This window comes from Arachis ipaensis, chromosome B10 (genome assembly GCF_059453495.1).
Source record: "Arachis ipaensis isolate K30076 ecotype BB chromosome B10, ASM5945349v1, whole genome shotgun sequence".
NCBI classification, from domain to species: Eukaryota; Viridiplantae; Streptophyta; class Magnoliopsida; order Fabales; family Fabaceae; genus Arachis; species Arachis ipaensis.
Window position 1 is genome coordinate 5157736 of NC_142435.1, and position 14669 is coordinate 5172404.

Sequence of the window (14669 nt, forward strand, 5' to 3'; positions counted from 1 at the left end):
AAGAATAATGTGAACTGTGTGAGGAGGATGTACACTGAAACAAGAGACCAGAAGTCCAGAACATTACAAGATCCTTGAAAATTCCTACAATGCTTTTTCATTTGTTATCCTAAGAAACTAGAAACATTAAAATACTACCCAACATGAAGAAACAAAAAACGAAGCGTGTTCTTTTTAGAACCTGTGAATTAAGGAGCAGCAACGTAACAGAGTCACTTGGTTTTGACCCAAATAACATAAACCCAGGTTGTGTTGTTGTGGATATCTGGGAGCTCATGGACTGTTGCATCTGCCATGAACATCTTTGCAGCATCTCTAATAAGGTGGTGGCAAGTGCCGTCGTCAAAGTTGAGTGCATAACTTGAAGGATCATATTGGAACTTGATCTGCTTCTTTCCACCATTGTTGTTCTTGAAAGCCTTCTTCACCGCAGAACGCATCCTCCAAAACAAGCTCCTGCACCTCTTCTTGCCAAAACCGTTCACCCACTCGTCCAAATTCGCAAGCAACCCCATGTTTCAACAGAAAGAAGAGAAAAGCTTCAAGCTTTATTGTCCCAGTGTGGTGTAACACAAGAGCAAGAACAAGGGTATGTACTTTATAGTGAATATGGGAGTGGGAGCATGGTATGGTGTTTTCAACAATGGACGTGTGAGATGGGTTTGTCGAAATGCTTAAAAAGGTTGAAGCTTTATGTGATGGGGGTGATGGGTGATGGAGAAGAATGAACACTGAAAGAGAAGGATAATAGTCTTTTTGGTCTTCTAAATAAGAAGGTGCGCAGACTGATGAGTTGGGTGCAATGTTCCACAGTTAGGTACTATCTAATCCAATCTATATAGTAGTGACTATGTGTCACGTTGGGATGCTAAAATTCCATCCTAGAGAGAGAAAGAGAGAGAGAGAGAAAGATGGTGGTGGTGGAGGTGGTGGGGTTTTGCAGTGGGCAGAGAGCCCCAAAAAGTCTAAGGTCGTTTCTCTATCAGAGATTTCAGAATGTTGTTGTCAAATGAAAATGAAACAATATCATATTAAATATTAAATAATTAATTAATGCTATGTAGCATAACGAATTTGAGTAATAAAGATCCATCCTCCGATTTTCTCTTAACTATATATAACTCCTCCTCTCATCAACTTCCTTTTCGGTGAAATTGCTTGATTCTAGGGGACTTCGTTTCATTATGATAGATCTTTCATTGCTCAATGCTAATCCAATATTCTTATCCATAAATTAATTCCTTGCTTCTTTTGCTTAAAATCTCAACTATTTATTTACAAAGACAAATTTAACTATATAAGCTTGTAGTAAGTTAGGATAATAATCTTCCACCAATTGATTGACTTATATTGTTGTGCTGCTATATATTTAAATTTTAAGGAGTAAGTAACTGATTTTTTCTAACATAACAAATTAGTAATTAACTGTGTATCGCCAGGAGTTAAACTAGTTTATATCTAATAAATTTTGAATCTTGACAACATAAATGAAAAAATAAAAGCACATTGAGTTTATACCATATTTACACCAAAATCTGTTGTAGTTTAAAGCATGGGTCCAGTACTATATAGGAGTAATAATAGCTACCCATGCGGCAACATCATAAGAAAGAAAATAAAGTCATTCAAATATTAATTTGTATGCCATGACAGTTAACATTGTAATTCCTTAATTTTTCTTGGCTTACTGAGTTTACATGAAATAGTGTAACATTGTATATTATCCCCATACTTGTGCACATGCAGGGGAAAGAAACAAATTGCTAGCACTTAAAATAATTAAAAAAAAAAAGAAAAGAAAAAGAAAACTTGATTCAGCTTGCATTGATTGAGTGAATATATATGCATCTACTAAACTACAGAAAGAAAGAACCAAGAGAAGAAATTAAGAAAGAGACATGGCAAGAGTAAAAAATCTAACAAGAAGTGAGGGATGAAAAAAGAAGCATGGTTGATCAATCAAATCAAAGCTGGCATATTTTTGCATCCTAACTGGTTTGTCTCCCACACAAAGCCAAACCAGAAACCATGTGGGTTGCTCTGATGGCATTCTGCACCCCCCACATCTGATTCTCTCTTAACCCCTTTTGTCCTCTTCCTGTAAAGACACTCTTGACTTTTGCTTTATACACCAATAGCCCCCCTTTGATTAAATTCCCCCCCTTTGCATTAGCTTGTCCCATTCCAATCCAATACCACACCATAGCTTATGCTGCCCCCCACATGTGGGCCTTCCCCCTTTTTAGATGACTTGTCATTCTTCCCATCAGAGCCACTCTTAGCACCCTATGCAAACTCCTTTCCTCTTATTGGACCCCCCACTTTTCTGCTACATTAATTTATCTATTTATTTTTGTATGCTAATCTCTAGTTTTAAATCTATTTTGGTAGTGTTTTGTCTACATTTGAGTACTTACCAAAATCAACATTTGTGATTTTCACTTACACCTAACTAATAAGTAATAATTCATGCTACCACTTTACCTCTTGGGTATGGCCAGGAAGGGAATGAACTGGTTTCCCATTTTTGTTAGTTTTGTACTGATTTCTGTGATCATAACCATATTGAATCAATATGGCAGGACCAATTACTTGCAATCACAAAATAGCCAAACACTCCCAACTGTCCACTCAATATTATCCCTATAACCCTTCTTCCCCATCCCTATCACTCATAGCTGGACCTTTTTATATATGTTAGGTTCCATTTCCCCATTTTCTTCTTCATGTGCTTAATTAACTAAACCCACCCAACTCCCCTTTCTTCTTATTATTCAGACTCTTTTTTAACCAATGTATAATATAACACTCTCTCATATGTATGTTTTTATTAATAAATATATATCTATGGCATGTTAAGACAATATTTTTTCTTCTTCCTATGTAAATGTTACTATTCCTATTGTTAGGAGAATTCTGTTTGCCAAATATATAAATATAGGTAAGTGCCAAGGTGGTTTCTGTTAAAAAGTCTTTGTCACCCTTAATGTTTTTGAATGATTCTTCTACAGCATTCAGAACAAGCAATTAGTCATGATCATGAATTCTTTGGGTGCAAGTCCCCAAAAAACTGGACAAAAGAGGGGTTTCCTTCCACATGATACTTGCAACACAAAGTGGGTGTGGTTGCTTTCCACATTGCCTCTTTGGTCAAAATTGTTAAATTTCAGACAGCACCTACATATAGTTAGAATATCAACATGCCATCATAATACAATTATTTATACAAATGATAAAAATCCTATTTGATACAATCAATATATGGGCCCTGTGGGCTTGCTTGAATATATAGTTTCAAAGTACAAGATTTAGATTTATGTATGTAAAAAGAGAGTTTTTATGAATGCCCAAAAATCTCAGACCTTAAAAATCAATGCCCAAACTTTTTCAAGGACATTGCCATTCTTTAGGAGCAGCCAAAAGGCAAAAAAAATAAAAGAAAAAGGTAAATAGGTTTCTAATTTTTTAATTTGAAGACTATAAATTTTTAACTAACTGAAAATATAAAAACGTATCTGACTTTTTAAAATACGAGATATTTAAGTTTCTCCGTCTAAAATATATAGAGAAAAACTCAAACAGCCCCTGACAATTACCTCGAAAGACAACGAGGCCCTTGACAAAAAAAAATCCAATCCGACCCTTAACAATTACCTTGAAAGGACAACGAGGCCCTGTGCCAAAAGAAAGTCAATGTTGTTTTTTTTTTATACAGGGACTAATCAGTCCCGAAAAAAAGATCGGGGCTAAATTGGGTGTTTTTTTCTCTTAGGGACCTCGTTGTCCTTTCGAAGTAATTGTCAGGGGTCGGATGGAGTATTCACTCAAATATATAAGAACAAATCGACTTTCCGTATATACTTAAATGTCTCCCATTTTAAAAAATGATAAATATTTTTGTATTTTTAATTAGTCGATAATTTATTTGTGTTAGATATAAAAAGCCAAGTACCTATTTTTTGTTACTCGAAGATTAAAAGGAATATTGCCATGCACAATTACAAATGTGAAAGGATTAGCATGTGAGCAAAGAAGACCTGCTAGGGCTGTAATAGGCAACACATGTTTGATAGTGAAATTTAATCAAAGAAAATCTCTATCATGGGGCACCAAATCTTCAAAGGCGAAAAAGAAGATAAAGATGATGATAGATTGCTAAAGCATGCAATATTATTAAGCCAAAGTTTAGCATGGAAATAGCAAAAAGGGCCATTTTCTTGATAGGCTATACTGTTTTGATGTGCTTCTACTTTCTAAACAATGTATTATACTCGGTATTGATATTTAGTTTTTTACCTCCTTCAAATCTTAAAAAATATTATATACACACTAAAAATTAGTTATTAAAATAGTTATTATATATTTATACATAAATATATATTATTTTATTTATTTTTAATATATATTTTATATTTTAATATGTATTTTATGCAAATAACTAATTTAATGAATAATTCATATATATATAAATTCTTGTTCTGTATTCTTAGATTTTGTATGATATCATACACATTTTTATAATATATTTAAATAACACACTATGACACATATGCAAGCCTATGTCTACAGCCGAACTACGATTTTCTTAATGGGAAAAAAGAAAAATAATTAAAAAGAAAATCATGAAGCAGTGCAGAAGTAGTATCTCATTTGGATTTGCTTCCGATCTATCGTCTTTTTAGATGCTTTTTATAAGCATGTTCCCTTTGAATCCGCATTTTAATTTCTTTCACTCTTTTTGTTTCTTTGTGTTTGTTGCTTGCCTACAAAATACCATCATTTCTTATTTATTTACCATTTTTGTATCTTGTTGCTGGTTCCTTTCAATGCAAGTGTTCAACGTCTACTTTTTCTCGTGCATATATAACTTTCTTTTCTCCAATAAAAGCTAACTTTAGGCTAATAAAAGAAGAGCCTATGACACCAAAATTTTAGGAAGATCCCATGCATGCACAAGATATTTGATATACTCATGCAAGGTAGAGATACATAAAATTGAAAAAGCATATTTAATATGTGAAACATAAAAACGTATCAAGGATGTTCCAGCCATTTGCAAGCACTTTGGGGGCGGAGGAGGAGAAAATTATTGGAGAATATCAAGAAGAGAGACGATCACCAACGATACGTTCTGTTTGTTCATATTATATCTTTTAAAAATTTTAATATACTGATATTAAGGGGTTCAGTGTCGCATACGTTTTTCTAGATTTTTTCTATCCTATTTAACTATTTTAGTTTTACAAAGTATTTTAATTATTATTTAATGCAATAATTTAATGTTTGGGCAATTTACGTTATTAAATTGTTTCACCCTCAATATTACACAAATGCATTGTTTCCAAATCCAATTAGCAAATACATTGATTCACAATTCTATATAAACCGCTACTGGCAATAGCGGTTTACAGTTGTGCATAAACCGCTACAACCAGTCGCGGTTTACGTGTGTGTGAGGGTAAATCGCTGCTGGCAGCAGCGGTTTATGTGTGTGCGTGTGTGAGTGTAAACCGCTGCTGTCAGCAGCAGTTTATGTGTGTGCGTGTGAGAGTGTAAACCGCTATAGGCTATAGCGGTTTACGTGTAGTGTGCTGAATGGGGCTGCCTATATAAACCATGGAGGGGCAAATATGGAGAGGTAGAGTGTTATTCACAAATGGAGGGGGAGGATAGTTTTGTGGCTCTGGTTCATTGCTCTGGAAAAATTCAAAAGAGCAAAAGGCATGGTGTAAAATTCACAGATAGAGAACCGCTTACTATTTTTATCTGATCGTCGAATACGTTGGCAGAGATTAAGCTAAGCATATTACGGAAGCTCGGTACCTGTGGGACGAAGTGGGTAAAAAAGTTATTTTACAAGATTCCCATTGCCGTTGTGTCAACTGGTGTGAGATATGAGACCTTCGTGATCGGGTCAAATGAAGACCTGCAGGTCTTGTTTCACTGCAGGCGTAGTTTTCCGGAGTTGAGGATACCTGAGCTGCTTGCGAAGTTGGAAGATGGTGTGGATAGCTCTGGAGCATCGGCACCGAATCCTCAGTCGACCCCAGCTGGTGGTGCATCGACATCGATGCCTGTGGTAGCAGCGGCAGTTCCGATTCCTGAGCCCGAACATGTTGGGGCTGTTCATGAATATATTGATCCTGTTGTGCCTGATTTTGAATGTGATGCCGGACCGGATCGAGTTGAGAATGCACTGTGTGATGATGATTCGGATGAGGAGCCTGTCGATATTGGTGGGGAACAGTGATGATGATATTCCAAGAGGTACACGTTCAACCCATGGAGGTTCCGGTTCTGGAACACAAGAGTACCCTCCCCACCTCTCTTCTTTGAACTTGGAAGCCATCGGCCAACACCAGAATATAGATGCAGCATTCGATGAGCAGGGGATGCAGGATGGAACCGCTGACTGAATTTCAGATTGGCCAATCGTTCCAGAATAAAGAGGAAGCCATGTTGAGTGTAAAAGATTACAGTATTCGACGTGGAGTTGAGTACAAGGTTATGGAGTCCGACAATCTGAAATACCAAGGGAGATGCAAGGAGTTTGGTAACGGGTGCACGTGGTTGATTCGGATAGTCATGCGGAAAAGGAAGAGCACATGGGAAGTTAGGAGGTACAACGGTCCGCACACGTGTATGGCCACATCGATATCAAGCGACCACAAGCAACTTGATTATCATGTCATCTGTGCGAGAATCTTTCCATTGGTTAGAGCTGATGCGTCGGTGTCGATTAAGGTGTTGCAAGAGGCAACGGAGGCAACATATGGATTCAGGCCTAGTTATCGGAAGGTGTGGTTGGCGAAGCAGAAGGCAGTAGCGCAGATATATGACGATTGGGAGGAGTCATATGCTAATCTGCCTCGGTGGATCCTTGGCCTCACATCAATGATGGAAGGTTCCGTTGCTCTACTGAAGACCTCCCCGGTTCGAGTGGGTGACCAAGTTGATGAAGATAGAGTCTACTTTCATCGGATGTTTTGGACATTTCCTCCGTGTATTGAGGCATTCCGCCACTGTAAGCCGCTCGTAAGCATCGACGGAACACACCTCTATGGCAAGTATGGCGGGACATTGTTGTTGGCGATCGCTCAGGATGGTAACTCGAATATTTTGCCTGTTGCGTTTGCACTCGTGGGGGGGGGGGAATGCAGAGTCTTGGTCATACTTTCTTTCGAATCTTAGAAGACATGTCACTCTACAGCAAGGTATTCTCGTGATCTCTGATAGACACAACGGCATCAAGGCTGCACTAGAGTCCCCCGATAGTGGTTGGCAACCTCCCCATGCTTATCGAGCATTTTGTATTCGGCATGTTGCTGCAAAATTTGCCCTCACTTTCAAGGGACAGGATGCGAGGAGGTGGCTGGTAAATGCCGCGTATGCGAAGACAGAAGCAGAATTCGACTATTGGTTTGATATAATGATGACAGAGAACCCGGCCATGTGCGATTGGGCAAATAGAATGGAGTATGAGAGGTGGACACAACACAAGGATGGGGGGAGAAGATATAGTCACATGACGACCGAAAGGCATATGGAACGTGTGCGTCTTAGGATGCCACCTCTCAACGAACGCACTAACCAATGGCTCATCCAACCAGAACCATTCGCTGTTTAGCCTGGCCAAATGGTACAATCCAGACCTCTCTAAGTACGGGATGATCCTTTCATGCAAGGGCATATTTTGTTGTCGTCTCACACTATATATACACCGAGTGGGCTGCACAGAACAGCAAAGAAATACAGAGTCCAATTAAATTCTCCTATCCATAAAAAAATTCTCCTATCTAACAGGATACAAATATCTTAAACCATCAACAAATTCTCCTATATAAAAAGAAAAATTCCCTAATCACGATAGTAAAAATAACAACACACATACTTGAATAAATAACAGCCAGAAATATAAAAATATTATAAAGCTTTAAAATTAAAAATTTCATATCATACAAATACACTAACCAAACTAAAATAATTCTCTAACGTCAACTTTCCCTTTCCCTACACTAAACCAACACCATGTAGAATAACATTCATTGAAGGGATTTGAAATTTAGCTAAGTAGTCATATTTATAACTTAACAAGAAAAACTCAAAATACTAAACCAAACCCATTAAACTAACATCCTAGCATGCGAAGGCTAATTTCAAACTAGAGGGAATAATATATAAATTCTAGTTCATCTACATTACATACCATTTTTCTGACTAACATATGCAAAGCCTAGAAAAAAATAATTATTAACTAACCTTGTCTCCAATAGAACCGGCAATATGCGCAACACCGTTCAGTCGGTACAAGGTTCTGCCTGCCATGATAACTCGCCGGAAGTCGCCGCTGAGATACCTCGGACCTGCTCTCAACTTGCTCTGACCTCTCTCTAGAATTTCCTCTCTCTAAAAAACATCACAACCCCTCTAAATGCATAATCCGCGGCTACCACCACGGTTTATATAGGCAGCACACTACACGTAAACCGCTATAGCCTATAGCAGTTTACACTCACACACGCACACACGTAAACCGCTGCTGGCAGCAGCGGTTACCCTCACACACACACGTAAACCGCGACTAGTTGTAGCGGTTTATACACAACTGTAAACCGCTACTGCCAGTAGCGGTTTATATAGAATTGTGAATCAATGTATTTGCGTATTGGATTTGGAAACAATGCATTTGCGTAGTATTGAGGGTGAAACAATTTAATAACGTAAATTGCCCTTAATGTTTTTGTTTGATTGTTCATCTACTGAATGATTTAATTAACTTTAATATTCTATTGTTCATACTTTAATTGTTTATTTTAATTACTGACAAGATAACTGTTATGTTTTGTTTTTTTTTATTGTTCACCGAAATAGTTTAAATTAATCTTTTATTTTTTCAAAAATAAAGAAAAAAAATTATTTACACATGTTAAAAATGATTATTTTATATTTTAAAAACTTAAATGTTAGATAAAAAAATTAAAACATGCTAATTACAAAAAAAAAAAAAATACAAAACAACTTTTCATTTTCCACTAGTAATGCACACTAAATGTAAAAAATATCCCTGATATATATATATATATATATATATATATATATATATATATATACACACACACACACACACACACGTTATTGACAAATCCTATCTCTCCCAACCCTTCTTTAGTTCTTTTCTGTCGTCATTTCTTTTCTCAACTCTCTGTCTCTCCTTCTCCCTCTTCTTCTCTCTGCCATCCTTTTTTGCTCTCACTGCCGTCTGCCAGACCACCACACTCATTTTCTCTTACGGCTTCCACTTCTCACTCTCAACGTCACCTCAGAAGGTAGAATCGACGTCGCATGCCTGACGCCGACCTACCCCGAGGAAAATCGTCGTCGCCAGAAGCAAAATCGTTGCTTGAAGCGTCGTCGTCTTCTTCTGAGAGCATGTCGCAGGAATCCGTCACGGACCCAAGCCACACTATTCGCGAAACTGTTGATCGCCGATCTGATCGACATCATCCGTAGAGATGAAAAATGCGCAGATTGTGACCTGGTTGAAGCCGCACTAGTCAAAAGGGAGGAGAATTTGAAGGCTAAACTTGAAATAATCACAGAACAACTGAGTGTGGCGAAGGTGGCGCAGCTGACCGCCAACGTCAGGTTGAAGGCAAAGGAGATGGAAGTGGAGGAAGAGGAGAAGGCACAGCGGCAGCTGGAAATGATGTTGCGGATTGCGCGGCAAAAGAATAAAATCACAGTTCGCCAAATGGATAACAAAGCAAATGAATTGACGGTGTAGATCAACAAATTTCGTTAACAAGAACAGTATGAGGTGGCAAAGTGGCATGAACCGGCACACAAGGGCGCTTCTTTGGAGGACAAGCATAAAGTCTTGCTCAGTGGCGCTGGTATTGAAGCGGATCAAACGGCACATGGCTACAATGATCAAGAGCCCGCCAGGCAGAATGAAGACGGTGCTGGAGATATTTGACTTGCTGCATATATTGATATGTTTATGTTGTTTTCCGTCGAGGCATGTATGAACGATTTATTTGCTTAGTTTGTTTAGTCGCCCTTTTGTTTTTCAGGAATGCTACTTATAACTCAGTCACCCTAATTATATCTACTTTCAGTTCGTTCTTAAAGTCTGTTTATCTTAAATTGTTTCAAATTACTCATAGCTCAGACCCTCAACTTATAAATCAGCAAATATAAAACACACGTCTAAAGTCATGTAAGCGGCTGACACATAATTAGGGATTTATGTTGCACTGGTGCCAATTACCATTACCAAATCATGACTTTGGAACATATTGACAACTATTTACGTGTGCCTTATCAAAAACTTGTTTATCGATTTATCCTTTCTTTCTGGGTAAAGTAGTATTACACCACAAGAAGAAACTTTTTAAGTTAGTTTTATTTTGATTCGAAAGATTAATATTCTATTCTGAGTAGTCAATATATATTCGGTCCAGGGAGCACTTCTATATAAATGTCCTCTTCCCCGATCCTTTTGTTTACAAAAGTTAACTATTTTAAGTATGGAAGATTATGTGATATCCAATATAACCTTGTTTTTAATGCGAAAAACAAATCGTGTAATTATGTAGAATAAGTATTCACATTGTTTAATCTAGATGCGATTAACTGTTAATATTGTGTTTTGTCCTATATTATCACAAGCAACGCGTTTGATTGGCAATAATATTTACAGGTTCCTTTCAACGAAAATTATATATTTTTTAACATACCGTCATTTTACACTAGATAATAAAACAAAGAAATGTCATCATATTATCATTTTTAGCATATCCTAATATTATGTCAAATTATAAGAGAGAAACATGTTTACAATTAAATTGCTTGGATGAACAAAGAATATGAAAGAACTGGTTTAAACAAATTTTAAAATACTTCTCTATGAGGTTATAATAATAAACCAATTAGTATAATTAAATAATAATAAATTCTTAAAAAGCCTCACCAAAGACTGAATTTTAAAGAACAAGTAAAGAATCTCTGAACCAATTATATTGTAGAAATACAATCCCATATTCAATTGGTACATATATGCATGTTCATTATTCAACTTTTCTATTCATTTTATACACTATCATCATTTTTTAGTGCACATATGATAAAATCTTACATTAATTAGCTAAGTTGGTTTTACAGAATATTTTAATTATTATATCCTACAGTAATTTAATATTGCTGTTAAATTGTTCAACTACTAATTATACATGCAATAACTATTTTGGTTTTCCTCTTTGTTTAGGCATGTGAGATTTTTTTTTTTTAGTATAGTAAATAGGACCATACTAAAGGATTGGTCTAATTTTAACAACATTATTAATAATCCAACCCATGAATCCAACATTCGTTTTAGAAAAAAAAAATACATCTCCATATAAAAAAAAAATACTATACAGGTCAATTATTTTTTTCAGATAGGTATTGGAAGCAACCAAGTCCAACCCAACTATGTGCCAACATGACACGCCTGACCGAAATATCTTCTACCTCTCCTTCGTCAGTCTCTCGCCCACCATCTCCATGCCGCTTCCATCCTTCGTTGCTAATCCTCTCCGACAAAGCTAAACATCTACCGAAAACAACACTCTTTGTCATCCATTGGGGATTAAGTCCCGTTCCGGCGATGACACTAACGTCTCATCATCACGCATGCATTGCGGCAGATGCACCATTCAGAGAGTATGCAACTTTGTACCGTGATTCTGCGGGGAAAACTTTCTGCAACTCGAACTGCATAGACGGCACGATGGTGAGTGATGGAAACATAAACATCAAAGCATTTATTCTATGCGATAAATGATGTCTAAGACGCACCTTCTTCCTTTCCGGTCTAACTCCATCGTCTCTTATTTAACGAAATACACAATTATTAATTGTAATTAATTTTAACTTAAAAAATTATAAACATTTTTTACATAAATTCGGATAGTTTTTGGATCTAACAAAATAATCAACAACAAAATAAATTTTGTAAAGTAACTTCTCTAACACAAAAGTAGCAAAAAATATTCACTAACTAATAAAAGAGATAAATAATAGGGTGATCTCTGTCGTTAGATTAAAATACAAAAAATATCCAATGGCCCTCGTTAACAGACGTATTGGTCAACAAAAATAAAGTATTACGCACACTGGTCAGCCAAAAACGCATGTCACATGAAATCCGTACCCTCCTTTCAATTCAAGTGTTCAACGTCTACCTTTTTTTGTGCATATATAACTTTTTTTTCTCCAATAAAAGACAACTTTAGGCTAATAAAAGAAGAGCCTATGACACCAAAATTTTAGAAAGATCCCATGCATGCACAAGATATTTGATATACTTATGCAAGGTAGTGATACATAAAATTGAAATAGCATATTAAATATGTGAAATATAAAATCGTAACAAGAGTTAAATAAATTTTACAGAGTTATTGACTCATTCAAAATTATAATGTTAAAATACTTTTAAGAGTTATTGACTCATATCAAATTTAAGGTTCTACATTTTCAACCTTCTAATTAGAGCAATGACATACCATGCCTTTGACAATCATCTATATTAATGTGGTAATCAATCATAAATTTAATTTTACATTACCAAAACCATGATTAACTGCTAAAAATTACACGGCATAGTGTAGCTAGAAATTAAGAATATAATATTTGCACAAACACTTTAATTTCCAATGATGACAATGTTACCTCTCACGGCCGTGGTGCTGGCAAAATGGGAGACACAAATGACAAGCCATCATAATTCCTAGTCCTAAGTCCTAACATCAGAATCCCCGCCACCTAGACACATTAAACTAATCACATGTTGTTGATCACTTCCTAGCTAGTTACACTTTGGAAACTCCGGATATAGGACATTTATTTTTATTTTCTATACTATTTATCACAAGAAAATCCTTTGATTTCAGCGCCATGTCACATGATGCCACCTCTAACTTTGTTTCCTCCGTAACATTTCACTATATCTGTTAATACCCCTTTATAAACAAATATATATCATTCTAGATTTTGCATTAATGTACCCAAACTGGAATGGGATCCCTTCCTTCGCCGCCGCCGGAGAATTATCTCTCGAATTATGTTGTGGCTGCTGTGTTTTGTCCAAGGGAAGCTAGCACAGAAGTGACTCTCCCAAATTCAATTGAGTTGTATTACCCACACACCAACACATGGAGCCATGTTGGGCCAATTCCGGGCCTAATGGATGGCCAAGTCTTGAAGGGCTTCTCTATGGTCTCCTTAGGGGACTCAATTTACATAATTGGTGGCCAAATTTGTCACAAAGAAAGGGTCCACGTCACTGATGAGTCAGCTGATTTGCTTGACGTTGGAATCCAGGTTGTTCCAACGGTCTACCGTTACAATCTGAAAACCAACCAATTCTTCCCATGTGCGCCACTACACGTGGCAAGGTATGACTTCGCGTGCACGGTTTGCGATAACAAGATCTACGTGGCAGGAGGGAAGTCCACGCTGGCAAGTGCGAGGGGAATCTCGTCTGCCGAGGTGTATGACCCCGAGTTCGACACGTGGACGGCTCTACCCAATATGCGTGTTTTGAGGTACAAATGCACGGGAGTGACGTGGCAGGGAAAAGTGTACATAGTGGGTGGATTCGCTGGAAGAGAAGATTCAGATAAGACGATGCCTAGCTTAGTAGAGCGGAGCTCGGCGGAGGTTTATGAGACGGCGACGGAAAAGTGGGAGCTGATGGCGGGGATGTGGCAGTTGGACGTGCCGGCGAATCAAATAGTGGAAGTGAATGGAACTCTGTTTAGCTCTGGAGATTGCTTGAATGCATGGAAGGGACAGATTGAAGCGTATGATGGGAAGCTTTGGTATGAAGTTGATGGATCAAGCAACCAAAGCCTTTCCTCTTTGGAACACACCTATAGCAAACGTTTGTACCTAACAATGGCACCCATTGCGACCTCCTTGTTTTTCTTCGCAGGTTACAGGCTGGATCGTCACGTTGTCACTACACTGTCTCTTGTCCACGTGTTTGACACGTCAGCCACCGGACATGCTTGGAGGACCTTTCAGCCTGTGGAATTCGACGGTGAGAGAGAGCTTTGTAGCCATTGCTGTGTTGTTCAACTCTCCTAATATTATTATCGTTATTTATAGTTACAATTTTAGATGCTTACATAATGTTGCATGATTCTCATCATCTCAGACAAGCCCTAAGGTGGGTCAACAACAAGTCCTTAATGGGCCCCATCCATTTTCTATTGTAGGCTAAACCACAAACTACTCAAGCCCACATAACCTCAAATATAAAACCACAAAAAAAAGATAAAAAGCCCAACACTCAATTCTGATGCTTTTCGCACCATTCCTTTTTCGTGCGACCATCAGCAACGTGAAAAGAAGAGAATGTGGGCCCATGGTTCACGTGACCCATGGGCTCAGACCCCGGCCCCACAATTTGGTTAAACAAAGATCTTCGCACCTGCCGGGTGTGGCATGCACGCGTGATTCCTACACAGTTCACGTCACTATCCAATGATATTTTGATTACGTGATATTTCATTTTTATAGTAACCTCTGACTTTGACCCTCTTTGTACTTAAACTCATATGAGCCGTTGATCTTGTGAGACAATCCCGAGGGCCACATGTTGGGTTTGGGCCTTAAAAAGGCCG

The 14669-nt window shown here is 37.5% G+C and overlaps 1 protein-coding gene across 1 annotated transcript; it reads left to right on the forward strand.

Moving 5' to 3' along the window:
* Nucleotides 1-13056: 13056 nt before the first annotated feature.
* LOC107622137 (F-box/kelch-repeat protein At1g16250-like) lies at nt 13057-14130 on the forward strand. Its single transcript, XM_016324041.3, has one exon. The coding sequence runs from the start codon at nt 13057-13059 to the stop codon at nt 14128-14130; it is 1074 nt and encodes a 357-aa protein (XP_016179527.1).
* Nucleotides 14131-14669: the final 539 nt, after the last annotated feature.